At 39.9% G+C, this 27,923-nt stretch overlaps 1 protein-coding gene across 1 annotated transcript; it reads right to left on the minus strand.

The window, feature by feature from the left end:
* Positions 1-2,291: 2,291 nt before the first annotated feature.
* On the minus strand, positions 2,292-27,923 carry gabra6b (gamma-aminobutyric acid type A receptor subunit alpha6b). The gene is made up of 10 exons (XM_008298314.1): positions 27,889-27,923; positions 27,613-27,731; positions 27,127-27,194; positions 25,922-26,142; positions 24,344-24,426; positions 23,836-23,979; positions 23,329-23,481; positions 18,546-18,823; positions 9,613-9,869; positions 2,292-2,349 (listed from the first exon to the last, which is right to left on the minus strand). Exons 1-10 carry the CDS (start codon positions 27,921-27,923, stop codon positions 2,337-2,339), a joined length of 1,371 nt encoding a protein of 456 aa, XP_008296536.1. The 3' UTR covers positions 2,292-2,336.

Genomic DNA, 27,923 nt, shown 5'->3' on the forward strand with positions numbered 1-27,923 from the left:
ATCCTTGGCACTGGACATAATCCGAGGGTGTGAAGAATCGTCCAATATTGATATTCCTCGAGTTGCTGGTTTGAAACTAGTTCATGAAAGCTTTGCAACATCAGAATATGACATTGTTTTAGGAAAAGGAGCCCGACCAGAGTCTATATTGCATTTTTGTGTTCTGTTGCATATTTTCTTTTCTTTTTTTTTTATTTAATCTTACATTGTTGATTTACTATAGGCTATCAGTGTCGTTGAACTGAGCCTGATCATGCTGGTCTGTTCACAAATCTAGGAAAGTGTTCATAAAAAATACAAATAATTACAGAAAAGGAAGGACTTCTTTCCCAAAGGGAATATCAAAGAGCAAGAAAATCATGTTAAAGAACTTCTATAAATAGGAACCTTAGTGTGTTTGAAACTGAATAAGAATGCAATTTCCGCCAGTTGTACAGATTTGCTTTTAACATGCATATTAAACAGCCATTGGAAGTGCACAGTTTTCAAGACTGCTATAATCTTTTGGTGCAGTGTTCAGGTTTTTCATTTCAAAAGGTGCCTGTGTTCACAAGAGACACCTTTAATGAGAACATCCTCCTCGATGATGGATGTCATGAAGAAGTAAACGCACCAGCTTATATTTAGACACCACATGGCTTTACCACATGGCTTTAACATGTTACACTCTCTTCTTAATTGGAAGCATTGCATAATCGTATGCAAATCCACACAAGGGGATTATTAATGAATGTGTTTTGGCATTTTGTATAATTGATGATGATAGGTTTAATTTTCTATTTTTTCCTGCTTTTTTTGTATAATGAAAACCGGGAGCAATGGCTGTCATCTGAAGAAATAATTGGCAACCAGTGTGGGAATTCTTTAACTTCAATTAAAACGTCTACACGAAACAGAAACAATATAAAAGAAATGCTAACAGCGCTAGCACATAAAGGCCTAAATCTTCTCTGGGGAAAGAGAGGCTGATACTCCATGAACACTTTAGAATTATGGCGAGAAATGTGAATTCGCAGTTAACTATATGACTTTTTTTTCCTTTTTTTAATTAATGTCTGACATAAGATTCCACACGTTTCATCCACTGTGTTAAAATTTGTGTCATAAATTTCACAGCTCAGTCTCATTCTGCTGACTTACATGACTTGTCTGGCAAACTTAAACTTGAACATTTGTTTTTTCAGTGTCCTTTTCTCTTGCGCCTGTAGGCAGGTACTGTGTGGTTGTATAATTTTTTTTTTTTTTCATACCAGATGGATCACAGCTTTGAGCGGTAACAAGTTACTTTATGCTCGTCATTAATGCATGCACTGATGTTTCAAAGTTTATTTTTGTCAATAGGAAATCTGGGACATAAAATTCGACCATGGTGAAAATGGAAAACATAAAGTGCGAGTGAGTGACGTGTGCTCTTAGTGTTCGTGTGTGCACGTTTCTCCATCTGCGTTTGCATGTGACAGTGAATATTCAACTGGGCCAATGTATCTGTGGAACACACCATATAAATCCTTTGAAGATTTTGCTTCACATCCTCTGTACTCCATCAGCAGAGGGAAATTAAGCCAATGAACCAAAAAATAGAGTGTTGTGGGGGGGAAAGGAAGAAAAAAAAAAATGAAGAGTGGAAAGACGAGCTGGCAGTGAGAGAGTTCCTGCAACTCAGTCAGTCACAATGGATCCAGTCAGGACAAATGAGTACACTCATTCCCTCAAGTGTGTTCTAATTATCAGTGAAGGGAATGTGTCATTCCTAACACACATGCAAAATCACTCTAATGTCCGGAAATCCATGCATGTTGCACGCACGCAGAAAACGAATGCATACAACAAAGTAGCTCAGTGCAGTGGCTCTACCTCTGGCTCTGCAGCCTAGCTAGCGTTAAGGTGTTGCCCCATCCACTCAGGCAGGGGATACAGAAGAGACACTGAAAAAAAGTGTCCTACCATGTAACTTTTTTTTTTTTCTTTTCTTTTTTTTTTTAGACATGAGGGAAGTAAAATAAATAAATAAATTACAGTGGCAGAGGGATGTAGTACCTGTTTGAAATAGTTCCAAAGCCTGGGGACCACATGGCTTTGAGCTCCCTGGTCAAGTTGGCAACAGGAGCTGCTGGTACATCTGCTCTCAAAACACACACTTTCCGTGAGACTACTCAAAAAGAAATACAATGCACTGAGGCGGCATAAAAGAATGCTTGGCAAGTGTCTGTCATGTATCTCATGTGCATATGTGTATGTCTATCTAGACATAGATATGTATATGAATGTCTGTGTGTGTGTATGTGTGCAAGTGTGTTTGAAAGTGTGTGTCAGTTCCAGGAAGACAAACTCCGGGCTTAGACGGTATCCCTGCAAGACAAAAAGAAGAGAAAGAAAGGTAAAATTAGTACAAAAATGGCACTACATGTGTGTGCTAACGAGATGGATGGATTTTACGTTTTATCATATTCAAACATATTGATATATGCATACAGACACCTACACATGGACACCTACTCCTCCATTTCACATCCGACCACATCTGCCTTCACACAAAAACAAATGCACACTGGTATGATGTAACTGCTTGCTCTGGTTCAGTCTCGCTGTGAAGCCTGGCATCCATTCCAGGCTGAATTTAAAATCTGAATTTATTCAGTCCCTCGCTGCCAATGTTGTTCACAAAGACCTTGTGAAACTCATCTGGGAACCTGAGCCAGGTAGTTCACACCTCCACCTCCTCTGCCTGATGTGTTAAAGCTGGAGACACTTTTGACAGCACTGTGAGCCATTTTCAGCCAGAGAACTTACATGGCTGGTGGCAAAAAAAAAAAAGAAGGTAGTTTTGGTTGGCAGAGAGGTGAGGAGGAATTTTGGGGTACAACACATGCTGTGTCCATGTACAATAAACAGCAAATATGCAGTTAAAATTCAGGTACTTTCATTAGATATGTAAATTAAAACAAATCCTTAAATAGCTACAAAATGCAAATGTGTGCTTGAAACTCATGGTTCACGTGTGCAGACTTGCACTGTGGGTAAAATGAAGCTTTTAGCACATGTATATACGCATGCATGTTTTTGACTATAGGATGGTGACATGACATAATAGCTAAACAGCAGGCAGCCTGGCCACACGTTTACTTTTATGCAGCCTTTAGTGCCAAAACCTTGCAATATTGTTACACTACATAAATACCATTGGTACAAATTAAGATTTGAACCTTATCCTACTGACTGGGGAACCTGCAGACCTCAGAGGTATATTTTGTGCTATATCTCACTGTTGCTTTATTCTATCATTCCAATTGTTCATGCTTTTATGATTCACATTGTTCCTAGAAGCTTCTTATCATTGTTTTCTGTCTCTGTCCTGAAGTGAATAGATCTCTGTGTTATCTTCTTGGATTACATCTGTTTTTTTGTTGTTGTTTTTTGTTGGCAACAATGACAAGCAGATCAAGACTAGACAGATTTAGTGTTGCCTGAACTTTAAGAGATAAAAATATAACACAAAACATTTGAAATTGGCAAAAATGTAACAATTAGAATATGCTATAATTACATAGAATGTACTAACATCAAAGGATGGTAAATTAGCTTGTGCTTGGGATAAAAACTGCAATTTGTATTCAATATAAGTATATCTTCTCATTTTACACAGATGCAAATTAACGGTAACTTTCCTAAAAGCTTTTCGAGATGACATTGATTATACAACTAGTAAGGTTTTAGAAGAAATTAGTTAATATTTTGCTGTAATGTTTTTTTCGTATAGTAGTTTATACATCTGGGGACCCCAGTCCATAGTCCTTGAATGTTAAATACGTTGGTAGGATGAGGCTTAAATATACAATTTAAAACAGCTTTGATGAAAATGCATATATAGATGTGTCTACGTCAATGTGACTGCAGTGAGAAAATATACAAGTATACTGTGTTTCATAGTTGCCTACGGATAAAAACAGCCAGTGCACACAAACAAAATATGTGAGGGTAAAAGTTCAGTCTCAGTTGAAGTGCAGGCAAAAAATTCCAATCGATATCATACACCTTGTAACTATTTTTTTCAGTAGTTGAGAAGCGAACACTCATATGAAATTGATCTGGGTAAGAACAAACCAAAGTAATTGAGACATCATGAGTCTGTTGCTGTGATTCATGAGCAATGGTGCAATATAAGGTGCTCTGACATGTATATGATATCAGCATATGTAGTTTTATTTATTACTGTGTGTACTAATTTTTTAAAAACATTGTCTATAGCATTATAACAAAACATAACATTTCTGCTGCATTTGTGTAATGCAGGATTGTCTGTTTGTTATTCTACACCTTTAAAACCTTTACTGCTGAATTCATGCTTTTATTCAAGAAATTGTTCAACTCGCAAGACATAATTTTATCCAATTAGATTTAAAAAGACTCATTAGTCTTGAGTGCACTAACAGGTCATGAACCCACAGACAAACTCATATTGGCACTTGAAGAAATTGATCTTGTGACCTTTTGGTAATAGTCCCATTTCTCTCTAAACAAGACTGCTGTGCTGCATTAACTGTATTTGCTTAAGTAACCAAATGGCCGACATGCATCTGAACAGTCCCTAAAGAGGACTGATAGGCGAGGTCGGACATCGGTACGGTTCTACAGAGACAAGATTCGTCTTTGTTTTGGAAAAGCTGGACAATTAATACTGAATAGATGAGATAGAGCGACACCACTCTGCTTAGCCTGTTGAGCTGTCCCGTTTAATCAAATAGGGGGCAGAGTAGAGGCAGTACACTGGGGTTGAGAGAGAGGTGAAGGGTTGTGGGGAGTGTAGAGACGGGGAGGAGGCAGCTGAGAGAGGGAGAGAGTGCGTTTGAAAGAGTGACACTGAGATAAAGTGCGAAACAGAGCAAGCAATTGAGTGCAGGGAGCAAGAGCATGTCTTTGTGAGGAGATAATCTGGGGACGGAGAGCAGTTTGTCTTCGAAGGATTTGTAAATGTTCGCATTTGTCTGCATGAGCGTGCACGCAGACTTCAAGTGTAAACACAGGTAGATGTGTGAGAAATGCATCCATGCAAGCACACACACAAACTCGGTAACAAAGGCAGATGTAACAATTCCCACAAGACCCACGAGAGAAATATGATAGATAGGGGATCACTGTTTATATCGGTCTTCTTCGCTCGCTGTCTGAGTGGCCTGTAATTGAATGATCATTACACCAAAGTTATGGCTACGGCCCCGCAGTCGAAAATAGGAATTGAGTTGGAAACAGCATTTAGTGGTTTTGATTTATGAGCAACAATGGGGAAGTTGTTTTTCAAGCCTGGCACTCTGATGGCCAATAAAGAGGAGCAAGGCTTATCGCCTGCTGTACCCACTCTGACACACATACACCAGTCAGCCTGCCAGCCAGGCAGCAACCAGTCAGCCAACCAGCTGGGGCCCTTCATGGGAGGAAGTGTTTTCAGCAAATTTGTTTCCTTCATGTCTCGCCCTGAATGGTGCTATTCATTAAAATAGCCTGCAGTCGGTAGGCGTTGCTGCCATGGCACATTTATACACTTGTACGCCTGTATCCTCACAGAAGTAGACACACACACTCACACACACACACACAGTAATCCACCTGCACACACACTCACACAAACAGAAAATCTTTTCTTCTGGTTCAGCTCATCTTTGCAGGAGGGCCTTCAATAATAAAAGCAAAGATACAAAGAGAGAAAAAGGGTCCGTTGGATACGCTGCTATCTGCTTTCAGTTAGGGCAACTGGAGCTGTGTATTTATTTCTCTGGAGTGAAAAGAACTGCCCGCTCTCATTTAATGGATGCAGTATTTGGATTAAGGTGGATCTAACTCAGAATCAAGGGGTCGCTAGTGTGGGTGGTACTGCATTGAAATAGCAAAGAAATGTAAAGTGTTAACTATGAAAGTGTGAAGTGTTGTACAGTGCGATCCGTAGTGCAAAGCAGAATTTGCCTTTATTTTCACCAAAGCTGGCGTGTGCAGTGAGTCTGTTCAGACTCCCTTGATGTAATCGCAAAATTCTTTAACAAATAATCACATATGCGCATCTCTTTGGAGTCAATTTTAAATTTGATTCCAATATAGCTTAGTTTTCTCTTGCTGAATGCAAATTAGGTCAAGCCCAACTCCAGTCAACAGGGCTCTGATAATACACTTGAGGCGCAGATGTCTGTCCACTCATTCATGCAGGTGATTCATTGGTTCCATTGATTAAGGATCAGATCAACTCTACAACTGCACAGTCTGTATGGTGGAAAATTATGTGTTGACAGTGCTGTAACGTCTTTCTTTATCTCAATTTATAAGTGACAGGAGGTTTGCTGGCTAGTTTAAGCGTAATTTTCTTTGTAAAGGTTAACATCTTTGTTAACCTTTTAACTTAGGGCAGCTGGCAGGATGATGCTGCCTCAGGTTGATTACAGAAGGGCATATTTGGCAACAAATACAAGAAAAATATTGGGTTTGGTACCTGATGTATAACCAATATATACCCAATGCTGTATTTACTATGGAAATCATCAGTGTGCCTACAAGGCAATAGACTTAATCTGAGTTTTCCCCTGTACTTGTGGACTTATTTGTTGCAGAGATTTCATCCGTCATAGTCCAGGTACTGCTATATGTAAAAGTGATCTCATCAGCTAAATGCCAGGCACCCAAGTAGTTTCAGCTCCCCCCAAGTATGTGAGTTTAAACATGACATACTCTATACTGAGAAGTATTATTCATCTTTTTGGTAGGAACCATTATGCGAGCTAAACTGAACACAGAACACCACCAACAAGTATGTTTGGTGACTGTTATAGTCTGCGTTCGACAACTTGACTCTCACAGTTACTGGGATTTAACCACAATCGATCAGAGTGACAACCCGTGGTTTTTCTTGTTCTTTGCACTGGTTGCTTCTAACACCACTGGGATTTTCAGCTATCAGCCCCGGGGCACGGTGTGTTGTATCACCTCGTCTTTCCTTTCATCACTGCCCCCACTCAATGCACTTGCTCAGTCACACTTAAGTGCACTCAGTGTGAGGAAACTGTGTTTTGGACATATACACATGTCCATGAACTCCTACAGAAGCACACGTGTACTATATTACATCATATTTCTTTATTTTTAATCGCTGTTGATTCCCAGAGCCAAAAGGCCACAAAAGGCCTCTGCTGCTTTCCTACAAGCAGTTTGTCAAGATCTGCTTTCAAGCTTACAGTCCCTATCAATTAATAGAAACAGTTAAGAGAGTGTCACTAAGAGGGTTAGTCACACGGAGCTATCCCGATGCCTGCCAACACTGTCATGTCATCTGACTTGTCTCGGCTCATGCCTTGGGGCTTTTCCCTTTTTAGAGAAAGAGCAAGGCAGGGAATGAAAGGAGATGAACCCACACAGTTGAAAAGCCCCAGAGTCAGGAGTGGTGATGCACATCGATAGTGTGCACATAAGTGCACAACCAGGCATACGCATCTGTTTGGAGCATATGGCTGGGAAAAATCAAACACACAAACTTGCATGCAGTCACATCATGAAATGAGCCTTCTCCTTTAACCAGCCTAACCCTCAGCATTCTGTCAAAGTGCCGAACCCTACAGGATCTGTAGAGGTGATGTAAGAGAGCAACATACATCTTTTGATGTCATCGAAACACTGCAGCACTATTTCATCTGTTAACAGACATACTGCTTTGACAGTAATAATGCCATGAAGACTGCTGTGCGTGTAAGTGACGGCTGTGAGTTATGTATATACCTCAGTTTATCATGTGCACTTGAAAGACAGCACTCGCAAGAAAACATAAAAGCAATTCTGAATTGACATTAATGTGCCTCTGAGCCTTCACAATTCATCTTGGCAACCACAGTAGCTATTTGGTTTGCTGCTTCAAGTCACATACTGTGTATAATACGATGTTTTGATTCAAACCATCAGCCAGATCACATGTTATGTACCACAATGATTCAGCAGCATACTGGGCAGAAGCGTTCAGGTTTGGTAGCTTTTTATTTCATCTAAATCCAGTATCTAAAAGTCATACTATTTAAGAAAAAAAAGGAAGATTCATTTGAGATTACATTTTGCTGGCTGAGAATACAGAAGCACCAGCATTTTGTGTGGGAGCCTAATTAGCACACAGTATGAAATGCTATTCTTATATGTGTCTGACACATTAAAGTAACAGGTGTAGCTGACTTAGATTTGCATTAACAAAATGAAATTGGATGTTTTTTTTGGTTTTTTTAAGTATTCATATTACTTAAGAAATGGTTGATGTTACCTCCAGACAACAAGAATTACTGATAACTCCTGTAATGTGTGTCCAGTAAATGACCCAGAGGAGACACTTTATACTTGTTATACTCGAATACACAGAAGATAGTGTCATTTTCATGCCATTGTTTGGGCCATAGTTCACTGTGTATGAAAAACACAGACACATAAAGAGGACGAGTGCTGCAGCCACTTAGCGCTTGCACACAGTGCCAGGCACATTGCAAACGAATGACAAACAGCAGAGCCTGCCACTGTTGCCTGGTGGTCTCCTATTGTGAAACTACCGTGTCAAGCCTGTGACCACTCTTCTACACGTTTGGAAAAGCTATATGGGAAATAATTAGAGCCGAGAGTGTGAGATCTTTGTTTGGCTGATGAATAATACATGGACTCTCAGGCTGGCAAACACATACAAAAAAAAAAAGAAAGAATTAAAATAAAAACATATATCTCTGTCTCGCACATTCACACACACTCACAGTGGTATTTTCATCACTTCAGAGGATATTATATTGACTTACATGAATTTCACAGAAACGTACTCAAACCCTAACCATTACTATGACTTTCTTATCACTAAATCTCATCCTACGCTCAAACTAAACACATTACTTTCATCTAAATGAAATCTTCGAAGTAAAATTGAATGATTTGCATTACTGGGACCTGCTTCTTGTCCCCAATATGGAGGCCAACTCCACAGTTTGACAGTACAAACGAATGTATGTCCACATACATAGCACAGGTACACACACATTCATACATGAAGATTCATTCTACGTGTAAAACATACCATCTGTGGATGAAGTCAGATAAGACACTGCATTTTTATTTGCACATACTGTGTCCCTTACTGGTTGATTTTGTTGCACTTATCTTAAAATAAAACCATCTCTGTTACAAAGTCATACTCTGTCTGCTGTGTTTGCAAGTAACTAAGCCTCACCTATATCCAAACAGTTAGAGAGGAGGCCAGGAGAGAATAGCAGAGCCTAAAATCAACCCTCACAACCAGGTTTTGAGTGGTGTCCCTTGGGCATAATCATATTCTGGCTGAAATTCTAGCATTGGAACAATAGGTAAGTAATATACTCGCCATCTTGCATATGTAGTCATAGCCAACCTATTTACAGAATTAAGTACAGAATCTGCGCCAGTGGTTAAGGTTGTGCAAATTTTAGCCAATAATTAAACAAACAAATTCGATTCACTAAGACGGTAATGACACCAAAATAGTCACACCGTCACTCTCAGTCTTATGCAATAAAAACCACACAGCTCACCGAGTGCAATTAAAACAAAACGCTGGATTTATGTGTAACAACCATGCCATCTGTTCACCTGGACATCTCCATGGTGTCCTTGGTGAGATAGACGATCCAGTAGACCAGGTTGAAGGCGCCAAACGAAAGGGGGAAGAGGATGCGCGAGTACTTGTCAATGATGCTGGTGCCAGTCAGAACGTTGTTGGCTGGTACAGCGGAGCCTTGCTGCAGGAACGCTTGGGCATTGACGGGTGGGTTGGGAAATGTTTTGGCAGGGCGGTCAAACAGCGGGGCAGAGTTCATCCTCTTCTTCAGAACGCTACTGGCATCCACCTTGGAGAGGCAAAAAGAAAGGGAAATTCACATTAAAGAGAATACTGCGTGCTATAATATGAGGATATTAATAATGGAAGTGGTAGTGTTGTATTGCGCCTAGAGAGTCATAAAATCCTGTGTATTAAGGCTCTGAATACTGTAGAAGAAACTGATTATGCATGTAAAAGAACAACATGCTATAATGGTGGTACCTTATACACACTTAATTAAAAAGCCAAAAAGAAAATCCAGCAAATTAAAAGAAAAAAAAAAGCAAGAAAAGTCATCCCAATATTAGTGCCATAAACAGCTGTGAGTTGATTAGTGCATGTGGGGAAGTGTGTGTGTGTCTTTAGAGCTATGTCTAGAATACCAATGAGCACCACGGTAATTACGCCCAACAAAGGAAATCAATGATGTTTTGTTTTTGATTGGATGTGATTTCAATCAACCCATTCCATCAAGATTGATGCAGTTGTGGGAAGCAAACAAAACATATTAAACAAAAGAGGCTCAGTATATTGACACATGGTTATCCTATGCCTCATCAACTTTCAGCAAACTCGTGTGATCTCAACACATGCTCCCTGCTCCAATAGTTGTAAATCAGATACAGTATGTGTACGGAGAGGAAAGGGAGCGTACGTCTGGGAAATGGGTCAAGGAACACCGTGTTGCCTGTAGGTAGATTCTGAGAGAGGGAGACTGAAAGAGAGCGCAATCCTTTTCTCTTTTTTTAAACTGAAGAGGAAAGTGTAAAAAATCTTGTATCAATAAATAAAGCACAAAAATAGAACAGTCACTTCTTCATGGCTGCAGGTAATTTTGTTGTTTTGAAAAGTGTCTCCACTGAATTATTATTGAAGTCAGCATAATGAACAATTAATGAGAAACATAGTTATCAAATATGTGTCTTGTGTAAACTTCACGATTGCAAGATTATTATCAAGGGACACCTCTTTACCCGTTACATTATTAGCAACCTTATAGTAATAATTTTCTATTATGAAGCAGAATTTGAGGCAGGTACATTTGCATCTGGCTCTGATCCTGAATTATCCACAAAAACAAGTTCATGATTGTAAAATAAACCACACTTTTCAGAATATGGTTCATTACAGCATAGTGATTGAAGAGTTGTGTGCATGTTTTAAGAAACAAACTACTCCTCGTAGTTCACCAAACAGTCCTGATTCAAGTTGAAGGGCTTACTCAGTTCAATCTGGATGTTTTGGGTTTTTTTTTTCCTGACAGTCTTGGAACAAAAACTGAACTTAGGAGATTTAGGCTGGATTTGTAAGGCTACAGGATTACATCGTCCTCCACAGGTTGAGAAACTATTAAACTGTTAGAATCCTCCGGCTCGGGGGAACCCTTGCAAAAATGCATGGTGGCCAGTGTCAAAAAAAAAAAAAAATGAAAGTGGACCTTAAGTATCACAAAATGTCACAAAAATATCCAAGACAGCTCTTTCCATGACAGCTCTCCTGTGATGTACAGTCATGCTTGGAAATGTAAATAATATGTTAGATTTCTGGGCCACTAGATGTTTATACTATTCATGTATTGAAAATGCGTCTTTTTTTACAGAGATGAGGGTTAACATAATGAGGACTGGTAAAGGTTTTTTGGGGGCAAAAGAAGGGATTAAGAGAAAAAGATTTTATCAAGATTTGTAAAACTCTATAGCAGGATGAGACTGGGGAAAGGCTGTGAGATGTAGTGGGTCCAGGTGATCTAACCACTTCTCATTCGATGTTAAGTTCACTCATCGGTGAATAACAATGTGTGCTGCTATCTGTGAGTGAAGTACTGTGTGCTTCACAACACCAGGCTGCAGCTTTAAATGTCAGCTACCTATCATCATAATGGCTCCCTTTTAGGTGAGATCATGCCCTGAGTACAAATCGCATGCATCGCCTTTATACGGCTTCCTGTATATATGTGCAGCTGATCCGAATGACAAGCTTATTTTTGATGATGACAACAGGCTTGCTTGGCTTCTTCCTGGTCAAATCCCAGAGGGATCAGCTTCTCTTCCCTTTATCCACTGCTCTAGATTTCAACAGACCCACTTTGACACAGGGAGGATGGGCACTGACTGATGGGTGCACGGATGTTGTTTGGGTGTGGGTAACTGTGTGTGGGGGTGGGCAGGAGCGATGCATGAATGTGTATCTTTGACAGTGTACGTGTAGGTGTGTATATGGAAAAAGGTTACACTAGCTGTGCATTGCCAATATGTCATGGCAGTAAGTACATGGAGGTTCATCTCTGTGGGCGTTGAGTGGGTGTATGCTAGTGGCTGATTATTAGAAGGAGATCGAGATGACGTATGCAAATGCCCTTAGTATATTATTATATTTGAAACAAGGCAGTGAGTATACTGAATATGTCAGCTTACAACCACTCAGTGCAAGCTGAATAAGCTAAAGCATTGAAAGATAAAGCTGACAGGTAAAAAGATCTGATCATCAGCGACAAATGTGATGAAATTTTACATTATTCAAATGTTACGTTGAGGTAAAATGTTACAAAATTGTAGGTTGTCACAAAAACTGCACCTCAAAAGACTTTCATGACTTTCAAGACGTCTTACAGTAGTTACACAAGTTTACCCTCCAACTTGAACTATTTGCCACTAGCTTGCTGGCTCCAGAGAGAATCATAAAGACAAGCGATAAAGCATTAAAAACACCAGTAAGAGCATAGCCCTGTTTAAACAGGAAGTGATTCAGTAACATAGTGATCCTCACAGGAGCCTTAGAGGAGAACAATAGATCACAGATGTCTTCGTTGAGTGATGACATGGTTGCCCTGAATGAAGGTGATGTTTAAGACCAAATGTGGGATTTAAATGTTGGTTTTGATCCAAGGCACAGACTTTGTCATTACAAACAGAGAAGAGCTATCTGTTAGATGACTTTAAAAAAGCTTTTGAGGTGCAAACTGCCGCTGGAGAACAGGTACAGAAGGCTGAACAAGTAGTGCTATGTGCATGCAGGGAGAGGGGCTTTGTAATATTTAGCTGTATGAATAAAGCTAATTTAACCTGACTTCTCTATAGACCGCAGAATGTGTTGAGCACACAAGCTATAATATATGCTAAAAACACCAAATGTAATTTAAATGAAGCTGCGATTTACTAATGTCTTTGATGAAAGAGGGTCTTTATGATCCCATTTCATGTTATTTCGCTGATCTACTTTAGGTAGTTATAATGTGCCAAATATGTGAGTGCATTGGCAGGGATTTACAAGACTGCCAGCTGATGCAAATATGTTCAATATAAACATTCAACACATCTGTCAGTTTATCTGCATAAACACAATAAATGATGCTGAGAAACGCTGCATGTAAACGCACAAACTCCACAGGGTAACTTTCAGTGCAATACATGACAACCCTTTTGCTGTCAGGACTGTTTTCAGACCATGAAAACATTCACCCAGTCCAATTATCAGGACGTCAGAACACCAAAACAATTAAGACAATCAAAAACTGTCCTGAAGGCTGTCCTGATTTCATCGCAGTGTCTCTTTACCCAAGCAGTCCTCACCAATCCTGTGATTGCAGCCACCTGTGGCTGAGCCTATAAATAAAGTTCACTTCTTTCCCTTTCTCTCTTCTCCTTTTTTTTTTGTACAAATTTTGTACAAATGCCTTCTTATCTGTTCATTCTCTGCACCACATACTGCACCACCTACTCATACACACCACTGAAAATGCATGCAGCACCCTTTATTCACACCGACAAACACCCCTATTGTCCTTTATGTTTACAGTTGTATATTTGATTCATTAAATGGACCATTTACCTTATGTTGTTGTGAGGTTTCCATTCCTGTTAAGGCTTTACTTGACAGTCATAACAGGTCATAGTCATTTAAATCGTGACTGGTGGATGGCTATTTCTATTCCCAGTGATACACCATTGTTTTTTTTGTTTTTTTTTTTCCTTTTTCTCTGTGTAATGAAGAGTCTTCCCTCCTACATATTTGGTGAAAGCAGTCATTTTCCATGATGCATCCCTCCCACTCCCGCTTTCTCTCGGTCTAACTCTCTGTAGCGCACACACGCAACACAAAAACAAACCACACTGGCCCCTCACATCCATCTCTCAAATCTTACTCCATAAAAATGGACTGGGCCAGCTTTCTCAGCCCCCACTCTGCTTCATTGTGGTGGCTGCCCTCCTTCTTGTGAGCCTGCAGTGATCTGCTGGATATTCCCTTAATCTATGGCTCTTACATAATCTGCAGCAACATCGTTCACAGAGCCACTGGCTGTCTCCTCGTGTCACTCTCGGTGGTTATCACACAGTTATAGGGACGAACAGAGGACTGGGAGAGAGGGAGGGATGGATGGATGGATGGATGGATGGATGATATGCTGGAGATAAATGGATGGATAAGACACTGTATGGAGCGATGAGGGAATTGTATGGATGAGGAGGGCGTAGTTTGCTGCAGATTACATGCATGCATGTATAGTATGTGTCTGTGTGTGTTGCAGATTATACGTGGATGTGTGTTCTGTGAGGACAACCGTGAATAAAGTGGACATTGCAGTGTTTCAGTGTGGACAGCACACTCAAACAAAAAGAGTGGGAGACAGGCAAAAAGAGAGATGGTCAAGAGATGTATGTGAGTGTGTGTGCACAAGAGAGGGAGTGTAAAGAGAGGGTTCATATTAGGAGGAGAGCAGGGGGGCTACAGAAAAAGCAGAAAAACAGATAAGTTGGTGCATTTTTGCGTGTGTGCTTGACTGGTAAGAAAGGATGGAGGGATGGACGGGTAGATGAGTTGAAAAAGTCAGATTTTTTCAGAGATGAGGCAGAGTTGAAAGAGAAATGATATATACTGTGAGTTATTTGCATTGCACGTGCTGCACAAAGGACTGCACATGAGTAGGGGAAAAGAAATAAATATTGCGGAAACAGCTTTAAAAAGACATACACTCACTGAGCACTCTATCATGAGTAGCATGCTAATACTGGGCAGGGCATTCCTTTGATTTCCATGGAGCCTCAATTCTCTGTGGATTCAACAAGACGTTTCTTTGAGATTCTGGTCCTTGTTGACATGACTGCATCGCATAATTTCTGCAGATTTGTCAGCTGCACATTCAAGCTGCCAATCTTAGGAGATACCAAGATCCGGTGACAGCAGGGACCACTATAATACAATGAACTCATTGTCACATTCAGTAAACATGAGCAAAGTTTTGCTCTGTGACATGGTGCATCATCACTTCGGACGTAGCCATTGCAAGATGGGTAAATACCAATGGGTAAACCATCTCCAATTGGTATTACGAGGCCCGAAGTGTGCCAAGAAAACATTCTCTGCACCGTTACGCCACCACCAGCCTGGACTGTTCTCACAAAGCAGTTTGGGTCCATGGATTCATGCTGCTGATGGCAGATTCTGACCCCACCATCTGCAGTGTTCCTCAGCAGACACGGAGTTTCGTCACAAAAGGCTATATTTTTCCAATCTTTAGCTGACCATGTTTGGTGAGATGGTGTCCACGGCAGCCTCAGATTTTTGTTCTTGGCTGACAGGAGTGGAAACTGATGTGGTGCTGTTGACGTGTTTGACATTCTGCGATGCTTTTCGGCTCATCGGAGCTGTAAAGAGTGGTTACGGGAGCTACTGTAGTTGTTCTGTCAGTTAGGACCAGTCTGGCCATTCTCCTCTGACTATGACCGTTACAAGGCATTTCAGAAGTACCACTGATCTGTAAACTCTAGAGACTGTTGAGGAGGAAAATCCCAGGAGATCTGTCATGTCAGAGATACTAAAACAATCACGTCACAGTCAAAGTCACAGAGATCAATTTTTTTTTCCCACTTTGATGTTTAATGTGAACAGTAACTGTAATTCCTGCCCTGACATGATTACCTGATTGATATGAATAGTCAGGTCTGCTGGTGTTTCTAATGAAGTACTGTCTCAGCGTTGAGCAATATTAAAAAAATAAAATAAAATAAAAAAGTAAGCCATCTGAACCAGGCAGCCATGCAACCCAACAGAACACACAACCTTATCTCCACAAAATTACATCCCAATACACCTAAACTGCATTCTCATTTACATTTTGAAAGAAATGTAATTTAGTTTTGGAACAAATATATTTTCTCACATATGATGTTGTAGGAAAGGCTATAAAGAGCTACTAAGTCCACGTAAGGAGGTAGGAGGTAGGAGGGAGGAATAAGTTGGCAAAGGATTTTCCCCCAGGAGACCGGCGTTCATTTTTGGCAAGGCTTAGGCACCAACATGGTTAGTTTGAGGAAAACGTGATGCTTTGGTTAACACGTTAACAACACTAAGTACATACTAGAAGCTTTATTAAGTTTTGGCAACAAAATTACTTGGGTATATCATGGTTTGACCTTTTTACAATATGTTTGAAGCTTTTTTCTCCGTTTTCTAGATTACCAGCGTGATGAGTCCCAACCTGTCTGAGATACGATTGGTTGGCTGAAAAGGAGCGACAGTAAAGCAATATAATTAATGGCAAAGATATGTTGATGTGAAACGTGATACGCCAGGAGCAAAAGTAATCTGGCAGAAAAGACGTTTCCACCAAAACCGAATTGAGTTTGCAGTTTCCTTGTATAGAAATGTAATTTTGCGGAGACAGGGTTGGAATACAATTTCATAAAACACTGTCCTGAGCAGCAACTGCTATGTGGATATAGACCCACTGAAAGAGCAGGTCATGTCCTTTACCATAATGACCGGAACAAACAGCCTACCTTAAAGCTACAGACCACCCTCATCCATCAACACATTTTTAAAAAAAAAACAAAAAACGCTTAAAACAGTCTAAGTGAGAGTAAACAACAATGAACCAAACCCATCAGGGGAATAGATCTGTCACCACTACAACGTGAGCACTGCCACATATGTCTTCTGTCCATGTTAAAAAATAAATAAATAAAATTGAAAAAAAGGCTTTTATGACCCTGCTTAACAATGAAAAGAACACTCCTGTTGTAATTCTAGTAGCTCAGTTTGTTAATGTTGCCAAGAGACAAAACAGACTGATAAAAAGTAACCTGTCAAAATACATCTGTGTAACAATATACTAAAATAATATAATATCATACATGTACATATGTATAAAACTGACATGTTTCTGACATGACTATATCTGTGCAGTCAGATCGGATGTATGCATATATGCACACAAGACGTGTACCGCTTTTCTTTTATGCTTCCTTTTCATTTCAGTTGTCTTATCATTTGTATTTATCATAATTACTTTTTTCATGTGCTGACAGGTCATGCCAATTAAGTAACCAGAAATGGAGGGAAAAAAAATAAAAGAGAGACATTGATATGATTCCAAAGAGCTGAGACTGGATTTAGACAGAGAGGGAAACAAACCAAAGAAGACAGACAGGATGAAAAATAGACACAAGCTTAGCAAGATACTAACAGATACTCGGATATAAAAAGCACAATGAGTGTGAAATAGAACCAGTGCATCCAGAATAGTACCCATCTTCAATACCACTGGCAGTACTGTCCTTCTTCTTGGTGATTTATGCGTAAATAAATAAATAAATAAATAAATACTCTGCACTCCGTCTTCTCAGAGTTATAATTCGTTGAAACCAGGATTAATAATAATAAAAATAGTCATACACGCACATGCTGGGATCTGTGTCCTGCAAACAGGAGCTTTTTGCAACAAGTACAACAAGATGTTTCACAGTGCTATTGGACCAAAATAAATAAATGTCCTTGAGCTTACATTTCAGCTAAGTATCAGCCAGATGTTACTATTCCACATTGAAAAAAAATAAATTACAAAAAAAACCTGCTCTGCTTTGTTCATTTGCTCGGATTAACTAATTTCTAATGTTTGAACCTACTGCAATTACTGACCCACTACTTTCTGCATGGCCTTCATTTGTGTTTTGCTGAAGGTGGTGTTTCCTTTCTTTCTTTTTATTCTTCTTTACTAGTTGAGACCTTTTATGCAAGTAAGTTGTTGTGAAACATGAAATAGACAAAAACAGCTTTTCCTAACATGTCTGACAAAGTTCAATAAAGAAGAACAGCGCAGACAATGAGTACTGACATTGCAATGACAAAACCTTCAACTACAGCTACGAGCTATATTGTTTAGCAACTCAGTTCTGATTCAGAGGAAAAAAGACAGAAGCGCATACCAGTGGAGCTTGATGAAGACATGTGCAGTCACATAATGAGGCCGAGTGAAGCCTTTTTCTCTGAGAGCTGCAACGGCTCTGATTATCATTTATCAACTCAGCAGTTTGCAAGGTCTGTGTCTGCACAGAACACCAGTAGTCCCACCGAACCACCATCCAGGCCTGACAAGGATGTTAGTACACTGTTTAAGAACACCTTTTGCAGTTAAGAACTAATGTGCAGCCACGTGTAGGAGTGATCTTTATCGATTTCACACACTGAGAGCGAGTTACAGACTAGCTGGTGTAGGACTGACACTCTATAATGGCAGAATATTAACAGAAGTATTTGACTTGGTAAAGCTGGGCTGGACCATCCCTAATTCTGAGCCCTTCCACTTTCTTTGACTTAAAAACAATTTACATTGCATAAAAACAACCCAAAAGTCAAACGCCAAAGTGAGAGAGAAAGAAGTGGTGAATGTAAAAGCAAGTGTAAAACAGTGACGGTGTGTCAGACTCACCGAGGAAACCTCTCCATCGTTCCCCGTGGCTGCAGCTGGAGCTGCCGCTGCTGCCGCTGCCTCTTGAGCCGCCGCCTTCATGGCCGCCGCCTTCCGAAGCTCCCGGTTAGCTTGCAGGGTGGAGAAGTAGTTGACGGCCGCAAACTCGATCAGGGCGGAGAAGACGAAGGCAAAGCAAACGGCGATGAACCAATCCATGGCTGTGGCGTAGGAGACTTTGGGGAGCGAGTGGCGGGCGCTGATGCTGAGCGTTGTCATGGTCAAGACGGTAGTGATGCCTGTATACGAGGAGGAGACAGAAGTTAGGAACGTGTGTTTATTGTTGCTTTTACTTTTGGTTTACTGTAGTAGAAACCTATTTTTGTCTTACAGGAAATTTGACAGTTTCTAAAACCATTCTGGACAGGGTCTAGTTAGCTGTTTTGTCCTACTTACAATGCTAAGCAAACTGGTCCCAGCTCAGGATTTAAACTTAATGCACAGACATGAAAATGCAGTTGGTCATTTTATCTTAAAACCCTGCAGAAAGTGTTTTTCTCTAAATACAAAACTACTCCTTCAATGCTGATCTGTTAAATGAAATCAAGCGCTAATGCACAATGAAATCTTGCTTGCCGTCTTTTTTCTTTCAGTTTTCTGTTGCCAGTCTTTAGTATGTCATGATATTATTAAGCACAGGCTCGTAAAACGTGACCATCCTGCGATGAATGAGCAGTACAACAAGTATTTATATAGGGCATGGATGGACAGCGATTGTTTACAATTAAGGAAGTGTGAAGGTAGCTGTGAAATAAGCTGAAGAATGATGAGAAGATGTGTGTATGTAGGTTTTTATGTTTGTATTGCTGTTTGTTTCTGACATAACCATCATATGACTCAGTGCCTAGAAATGTTTTTTGATGAATAACAATATCGAGTCTTGATTATAGGAGACCACTGCAATCAGCTTTGATTTGGACACACAAAAACCCCAGACTCCAGAACACATATACAACCAAATGCAATGTTAAACCACTGTGTAACTTAGGAAAGAAGTCAAAACTAAAGCATTTCTTTGGAAAATGCTTTTTAGATCTCTTTGCACTTGAAACACTTACACAGTATCTTCAACATGAATCGACTATTATGCTGCAGGGATGGCATGAAGTCAGTCAGGTCTTAGCATGTAGTGACCATAAATATGCATGTTGGAAAATATTAACTCTATCATAAAGTGATCCAAATGTTTATTGATTTATGAAATATTTGTTTATTTACCAGTGCACTGAAGACACTATTAGATTTTCTGAAAAAAAATGCACAAGATGCCTGAGTCCAAAATTTTGCTTAATGTTTTTGCCAACCACAATCTCTTTTAGGAGGGGTTAAATTTGAGTTTGCATGGTCTGTCACTGAAATACTATTGCACACGCACAAAGAATTGGCGAACAAAATTAAACAAGCGCATTAATATTTACACAAAAATACTGAATAATGTTTGAACACACAACAAAAACTGAAAAAGAAATTGAAGTCAGCCTAATCTCTTCTTAATTATGATGGGATGAGAGAAAGTCCAAATAAATATTCTTGTTTCTTATCCAAAAAAAAAAAAAAGCAACTGCAAATACAATAAAAACACAACGTGCTGTTTATGTATGAATGAAAAATGAAAAATGCGAGTGCTTGGTACTTTGTACGCCATTGACTTTCCGACAGAATATCCGTTACGCATGGCTGCAGCCCTGTCTCATGGCATATAACTAGAATATCAGGCCATGTGGCATTTCAGCTCAGTAAGGTTTGCCAAAAAGTCACTTGAGGGAATGCTAATCTGTCCATAAGCAGACTAACCCGTGCCCCCGCACTGGCAAACCAGTAAAACAGACCGAATATCTGTAAACGTTCTGGAGAAAGCCATCCAGTCTGATGACCAGACACAAGCCATGAAATGTTTGCTGATGTTTGTTTGTCTGTTAATAGCTGTCTCATAATGGGAGTAATGAGCGAGATGATGGAAGGATAAACAGAGGGAAGAAAGAAACATGAGTAGATGTAAGAATAGATTGGGGGGAGAATTAAAGCGACTCTGCTTTTGATATCTTTCTCAGGTGACCACCAGACTTTTAACATTTCTACAGATTCTACAGAACACTGCTTCAAACTTACAGAACCGCTGCATACATTTCAAGCCATTTAGAAATTCTCTTAGATCTGCTTCGGAATAAGTTTGGCCCACACAAATAGTCCATAGTAGGTGCATTTTAGAGCCACTTTTGGTGCCCAACTTTTAAAATATATCCCTTAGAAATAAGTTTCTACATATATATATAAACTGTAATTTTGCATCCAAAAAAAAAAAGCCTCTTAATCGCTGGAAAAGGATTTTTCTCTGTCGTGCCCAGATTCCAACCTTATTAGGTCAGATAAAGATGCTGACAATGAACATCTCTTTTAATGGCCCATTAACAAAGTACATATCTAATTCACTTTCATCAAGCTAAAGCAAGCAGGGAAAAAGGGCCATTGAACACTGCCGTCCATGCTTTTACTGAATGTGCGCTGTAGTTGTGCACATTTCATTAGCAGTGTAGGAACTTATGGGGGATTTAATGCACCCAGTAATGTCTCAGAAAGTGTCTTCTACACAGCACCGCAGCGGCGAAAGCTAACAGCTCCCGAATACAACCTCTTCCGACAGTCAAAAAACGCCGACTGTCTCAATCTCAAGCACTAGTTAAATGATTGCAAAAGGGGAGGAGGAACATGGGAAGAAAGCCTGTCAGGGTAGGAGGGAGGAGAGGCAGGAAAAAAGAACGAAAGAAAGAAACGAGTGTAGGAGGGAGGGGGATGAAGTATAAAGACAGGATAGAAATGAAGTGCTTGGGGCATTTATGTGCTTTTATGGGAAAAAAAAAAGCAAGGTACAAATTAGGCCACACTCAATTAAGTCTGTAAGACTTGTGCTCAAGGGACTTTCAGCTCTTAGAGAGGTTGTTGACAATCCAGCACACAACATGCTATGGCTTGATGTACTGTCAGGGTGGAGCACATCTATGGAGCAATTTCTCTTCATCTTCTCTTCTCCACAATTTTAATGAAACCTACACAACTTACTCTGGCGATGATGTTTTGCCTGCTTACTTGAAAAAACTCTGATTAAATCTTGACTGTAGTTGGTGGGAAACCCTGAAGTTAAGTGGAAGAAGGTTTTTTTGGCCCGATGAAACCAAAATTTAGCTTTTTGACTGTCCGCCCCAATGAGATGTTTTGCAGACATCGAGGGCTGCACATCATCGCGAAAACACCATCCTCACTGTGAAGCATGGTGGTGGCAGCATCATGATGTGGGGCAGCAGGCCCTGGAAGGCTTGTGTACGTAGAGGGAAAAACAAATAGTATAGAAAATTTATGGAAGACCAGATGATGCAGTCTGCAAGAAAACTGCAACTTGTTGTGTAACTTTGGAAACTTAAGGAGCTCATGTGCAAGAGACTTTTGCACATTTTTGAAATGATCCAATACTTTTAGAATTTTTTTCAAAATACCCAGAGAATTTGCTTCTTTTTTTTTTCTTTTTTTTTTTCCTGTGGTATGCCCAATACCGAGCGAAATGAAAACAGCAGGATGAGTGAGGTTAATGAGTTGCCGCAGATGTTCCTTCTGCATGGGGCCTCAACTTCCACGCTAACTCTAATGATTGGGATCTATTCTCTGAAGAAAAGGCTTGTTGGAGCACTTACTCACTTCCAAAGAAAAGCGCAGACAACAGAGCCATAATTTACAAGGGGCCAGCAGTGTCACTCTGCTCAGCTGCAGCTTGTTGAATTTTAACACGAGGGGAGAAATTAAATTAAAAATGATAGCAACGTCTATGCACTTTCACGCATCCCCCCCACCACCACAATTCCCCCCCTCTCTCTGCTAAGTCTTTTTGTCTCTGTCATTCCTCTCCATCTATCTCCGTCTTTGTTCAGTGTCTCTCACCCTCTCTGCTCCCGAGGCTAGAGCTTGGTGGCAACTGTAGCGTAATGTAATGTGAGCAAGCGGAACCTGTGAGTGCTCGGAAGAGGGCCAAGTAAACATCCTCCCCCTCTCGGCCCTTGCATGACCAATTTCAAAAAGGACATTTATTCCCAATTAATTCAGCTCAACCACAGTGGAGGAGGAATAGAGATAATGAAGAAAGGTTAAAACAGACTGTGATGACTGTGTCTGTCTTTGTTCTCATGCGGGAGGTTATATTTTAAAGACCACTCTGCGCAGTTTAAATCAGCGTAGCGAATGGAGAGAAGTACGCTTCGCGGGAAGTTTTGTAGAGTTGGATTCACACTGGGGTCAAGCAGTGGGTGGCGAGTCAATAAATCCAGACAATTTTCATCTGGGTTTCGGATACTTAAAGAAATTAAAGTGGAGTTTTGAAAGATGAAAATTTAGTGAGAACTTGTTGCAGAAACTCTTAAAGGATTCAGCAGAAAGTGAAAGACATTACACCATAATAGATGATGCTTCCAGGGCACAGCTTTTGACTTTTCGATTTCAATGAATTGAAATGATTTGAATTTTCCTCATTTTATAACCCTCTTCAAATTGCAATCACGCAAAATTACAGAAAAAGCCTCAATCATCTGCAAGACCATTTTGGCGCAATTTTTAGCAGATGAAACCAGAACGGCAAAAACGTAGGAAAGTAATGTGTAGCATTCTTCTATTTCCATCATTCTAAACCACTAAAAAATAAGCTTAGAAACTTAGGTTGCACTTTATGCAGCGTATGAGCAAAGCAAAATGAAAGTAATCTTACCAAACACAGTCCGAGCTGGAACCGATTCCTTATTAATCCAGAAAGAGACTTGGGCCAAGATGACAGTCATAATACAAGGAATGTAAGTCTGAATTAAGAAGAAACCCATTTTCCTTTGGAGATGGAAGTGGACGGTCATGATGACATATTCTCCTAGAGAAGTAAACACCGAAAAAGAAAGTCATAGACACTATTCAAACTCATTCATCTTTCCAGAATGTTAATTACTCTCTTCCTGCAAAATAATGTTGGTGATGAATACAGTTTTATGAAAGATATACTTTTTTTGCTTGCATGCATAACTTAACTTCATTGTCTGCTTTAAAGATACTTTCATTGAGAATAGAAACCTACATTTATTGTACTGTGAAAACCTCATTAAAACATGTCACACATCACCTCAAAGCTGTGAAGCGTGGACCTGCAGTTCTTCTAATCTTAACACAAAGTACACACTGGACTGGATTCATTAAAGGTCTGAGCGTATTTTAACAAATCTCTGCTCACCTGTATTGGACTTTAGCATCTCGCTCGATACCGTCTGACCAATCAGGTCGTACTGCAACAAACTGGATGATTCCTGTGGCACCTCGACAGAAGATAAAGGACCTTTCTTCCACGTGTACACAATCTCACTGATGGGGTAGGCGTCTAAACAGGATGGAGAAAGAGCTTTGTTAAACTTTACTGTTTCAAAAAATAATTTAAAATGATAACAAGCAAAGAGAAAAATATTTCTACTGCGTCTTAGCTTCTCACATTTAAAACTTAGCTTACAGTTTGCATCCCTAAAAATAAAAACCAGAAAAACTAATGAGCACATGCACAAATAACCCAACATAATTAACGAGGAGCATATATTTATTTTGGGTTCCCAAATGCATTGTAACTGACATTTTCAAATTGAAATGATTGAAGACGTCTTGTCAGACAGTCAGCTACTCGGTGACAGAGTGATCATTGGAGAGTGACACCATCTGTCAGACCAGCGAGGCTTATCAAAAAACAAACTCACAACTCCCAAACTTGAGTGGGCAGGCGTGGCCGTCCATCGGGAAGTTCATCAGACGCATGGGGCATTCTGCATTTATAGTTAATCTGTCAGAACAGAGAAGAGATGAAAGTTGTTTTGATTGTTGTTTGATTTGTATTTGATACACTGATAGCAGCAACGTGATGTCCGCCGTTTTAAGCTGGATCCAATCAGCGAAATACATTTTATATTCACCCCAAAACCTTTTTAAAATGAACTTTATTCCAGCTCTTATTGTCATCTTTTTTATAAGAATCAGTGTTATTTAAACTGACGTTGCTTTTTTTCCTCTTAACCTTGATGTTTTTGTGAAATGCTCCACTTTTCTTTCATTAGAATGGAGTTTATCATGCATATCAGACTACCAGTTTCCTAATGAATCTACAGCTGCAGAGCACATTCATTTGAGATATTTCCTGTTCATATTCACAAAAAATCTGCAGTTATTTAAATCTAAGTTAAATCTCCTTCCTCTGGATCCTTTTGATGGGTGTAGATATATTACTTTGATTTATTGTTAATGCGATAACCCAAAGTAGTCTTGTTTACCAGACTGAAAGTGAATACAAGCGTTCACTGCTACTAAGTAGGTCAGAACTTTGAGGAAACTTCTCAGGCACAAAGGAGGAGGAGGGTAATTTATCACAAATGATTTAATGATTTAACACTCATGCAAAACATTTTTTTACCGTCAGCCAAAGTGTCTCACAAAAGTTTAGGTACGAGGTATTCTCCACCACAGAGAATAATTTTAGTTTGACACAAGCATTGTCAGTACAGTCTTGTGCATAATATTCTACGTAACTGGCTACATTTGTTGTAATGCTTATTTCTAAATAGCTATATCCCATAGCGAGCCGCATTATTCCATCAATTTCAAGCATAAAAAGCTAAACAAAGTCATAGAAAAGGGACAAAGACTTTCTTCGGCTTTCATTAAACAACATTCAGGGAATCTCCTTGTTTGTTTTTCATTCAGGTTTGTATTGCTTTAGTCCTTTTATCCCGGTGATGGCCTCAAACAGCTCATATTTCACTACTTAACATCATCTCACTGGAGCCAGTAATGCCTCAGACTCAAAAAAACATCCACACATGAGGTCACGTGACCTTATTGGTTGATGTCCACCATCTTGTCTGCTGCCAGGTCCAGCCTGAACTTGCAGCACAAGTTCTGACTTTCTCCTACAATATGGTTAACTGAATGGGTTAAACAAAGCCCTTGAACGTAGTCTTTAAAAGTAACGTCGATCCTCTTAGATAATCTAATTATTTTTTTAAAAATCTGTTTTTTGTGCCATCACTGACTCCAGGGGCATTTTTTTTTTTCATTCTACATATCTCCTTTTGGAACAAAGCTGGAGTCATGTTTGTTTGAATTGCTTTCCAGGCCTGTTTTCAGTATCAGATGGCACGTATCTTGTTTTTTTGGAATGGCAATCTTCATTTCTTTTCATGTCTGTGCATATTCTTGGATGCCTGTTTATTTGATTTGCCTTCCAGGTCTGTGCTCTATTCCGGTCTTGGCTAGGCTTGAATCTCACTGTCCAGCACTGTTACCTCATGGTGTAGAGGATAGTTCCGTTCTGCATGATGCGGAACAGCTTGTTGGGGGTGGTCATGTTGTGAGAGATCGACCTCTTGCCATTCCGGAAAAAGGTGTCTGGTGTCCAGATCTTGCTGACCATCAGGTTGTTGAGCCGCAGGATCTCAATGGGGCCCTCGAATTTTAGCCTTTCGTCAATCCACGTCTGACGAAAGAACACGTCCATGGTGTATTCCTGGAGGGGAGGGGGTTAGAGTGTGGGTTAAGGATTTATTTACTACTACTGTCACCAGTTCTACTGCTGGTGCTGCTTCTGCTCCAGCATCTACTATCTCCTGCCGTTTTTATCTACTACCCCCGGAGAGAATGGCAGATGGGTTTGTGAGCCATGGTTTCGAAGGAATCTGCTGGCTAGAGTATTGGCAATGTGATGAGGTGTATTTTTTTTCTTCTTCTGTTTTTTCTTTCTCTTTCTGGATCATTCCATGACTGCCGCCAGTACCAATGAAATTAAAAAAGTTAGTCTATCTATAAATAGCCCCAAGGCACAATATATCTTTTTTCTTTATGTACCTTCTCTGTTATTATATTTTTAAAGACTGCCCGGTCTGAAGATTAAGTGAATTTACTGATTGACGATGAACACAGTAAAAATGAATACAGTTTTTTTATTTTATTTGTAGAGTCAGCACAAAGTCTACAATACAAATCCACCCTGCTTTGAGATCAAATGGACGACCTTGCCTCCATAAAGAGCTGTTTGCATGCCTCTCAACAGAGCTGCCACAAGCATATCACATGGCGGTTCAAGTGGGCTCTAGAGGCTGTGAAACAGTATCTAAAGCCTAAAGCCAAACAGTGTAGAGTACAACAGACATACATCATTCAGCCTATCCCATGGCAGAGTAGCCAGCCTATCCCATCCCAACATCAGCCACATCGCTCTCTCCCTCTCTGGCGGGGGGATTGTCAACCAGATTAAAATCCTAAGCTGCACTAATGACATCCTGCCCAAATGCTGGAATAATGAAGGCTGGGAGAACCATGAGTTGAGGCTGTATGCACAGAGTTGCTATGAAAACTGTACAGTTTCTCTCGTTTCCATACAATTGCATTCACTTTGTTAACAAGTAAAGAAACACAAGCATGTAAGTGCCAGCCAGTGAATTTGCCTGTGTGTCCTGCATCAGTATTTCAGCAGCCAAAGTGGATTACATACCATCTCGACATCTGAAACAGGTCCAAAGCTGGTGACGAAGATGTCTGTTTTGACCTCTGTAACTGGACCTACAGCAGAGGGATAAGTAGTTACTTTGATACTGACAGAAACTTGGAATCGGACAAGTTATTTGTTATTTTATCTCCTCCGTATTAAAGGAAGTTAAAAGATACAGCTGCATGTAATGTATAGCTGATTCACAGAATAAAATGGCCACTGGACATGTAGTTAAGCAGCCAGAATCTGCATATATGTGATTCTAAGTTGATTTTAAAACTCAGTTGTACAGTTGTTAGCTGGTAATTTTGTCATAACGTAAAAGAAAAGAAGCTGTGATACTTGACTATTGCAGCACAGAAACTAATTGACAATAAGGCACAGCAACTGCTGGAGTAAAACTTTATCCTCTAGAAAAAAAGAATAGGGCTCCAATAAGTATGTGGCAATATTGTGTAAAAATGCAAAATGACACGTTCATTAGCATACCTCCAAATCCAGGTCGCAGCCTGTTGTCATAGCCATCCAGTAATCTATCCAATATACGCGTGATGTTGTCCAAATAGATACTGGTTTCACTGTGCTGATTCCCCCAAACACTGTTCGCACTGTAACTAAAGTACATATACACTAATGAAAGCTCACTGCAACAGAGAAGCAAGCAGCTGAAAATACAGAGTTTCCAAAATGCCCATCCATCCACAGTCTGTGGCTGCCGTGCGTAAAAGTCCGAGAACATGCAGAGAAAAGAGTTGCCATACTCACCAAGACAGAAATAAGCAAGTTAAAAGGAAAGCCAT

Source organism: Stegastes partitus, unplaced genomic scaffold (genome assembly GCF_000690725.1).
Source record: "Stegastes partitus isolate 25-593 unplaced genomic scaffold, Stegastes_partitus-1.0.2 Scaffold28, whole genome shotgun sequence".
NCBI lineage: Eukaryota > Metazoa > Chordata > Actinopteri > Pomacentridae > Stegastes > Stegastes partitus.

Bases quoted from the DNA above. Each gene is read 5' to 3' on its own strand.
- gabra6b (XM_008298314.1), bottom strand. From the start codon at position 27,923: ATGGCTTTCCTTTTAACTTGCTTATTTCTGTCTTG. The intron at 23,980-24,343 runs GTGAGTTTGTTT...CATCCTGTTTAG, and splicing joins CCCACTCAAGTTTGGGAGTT to ACGCCTACCCCATCAGTGAG. The intron at 23,482-23,835 runs GTGAGCAGAGAT...TTACTTCTCTAG, and splicing joins GATGCTAAAGTCCAATACAG to GAGAATATGTCATCATGACC.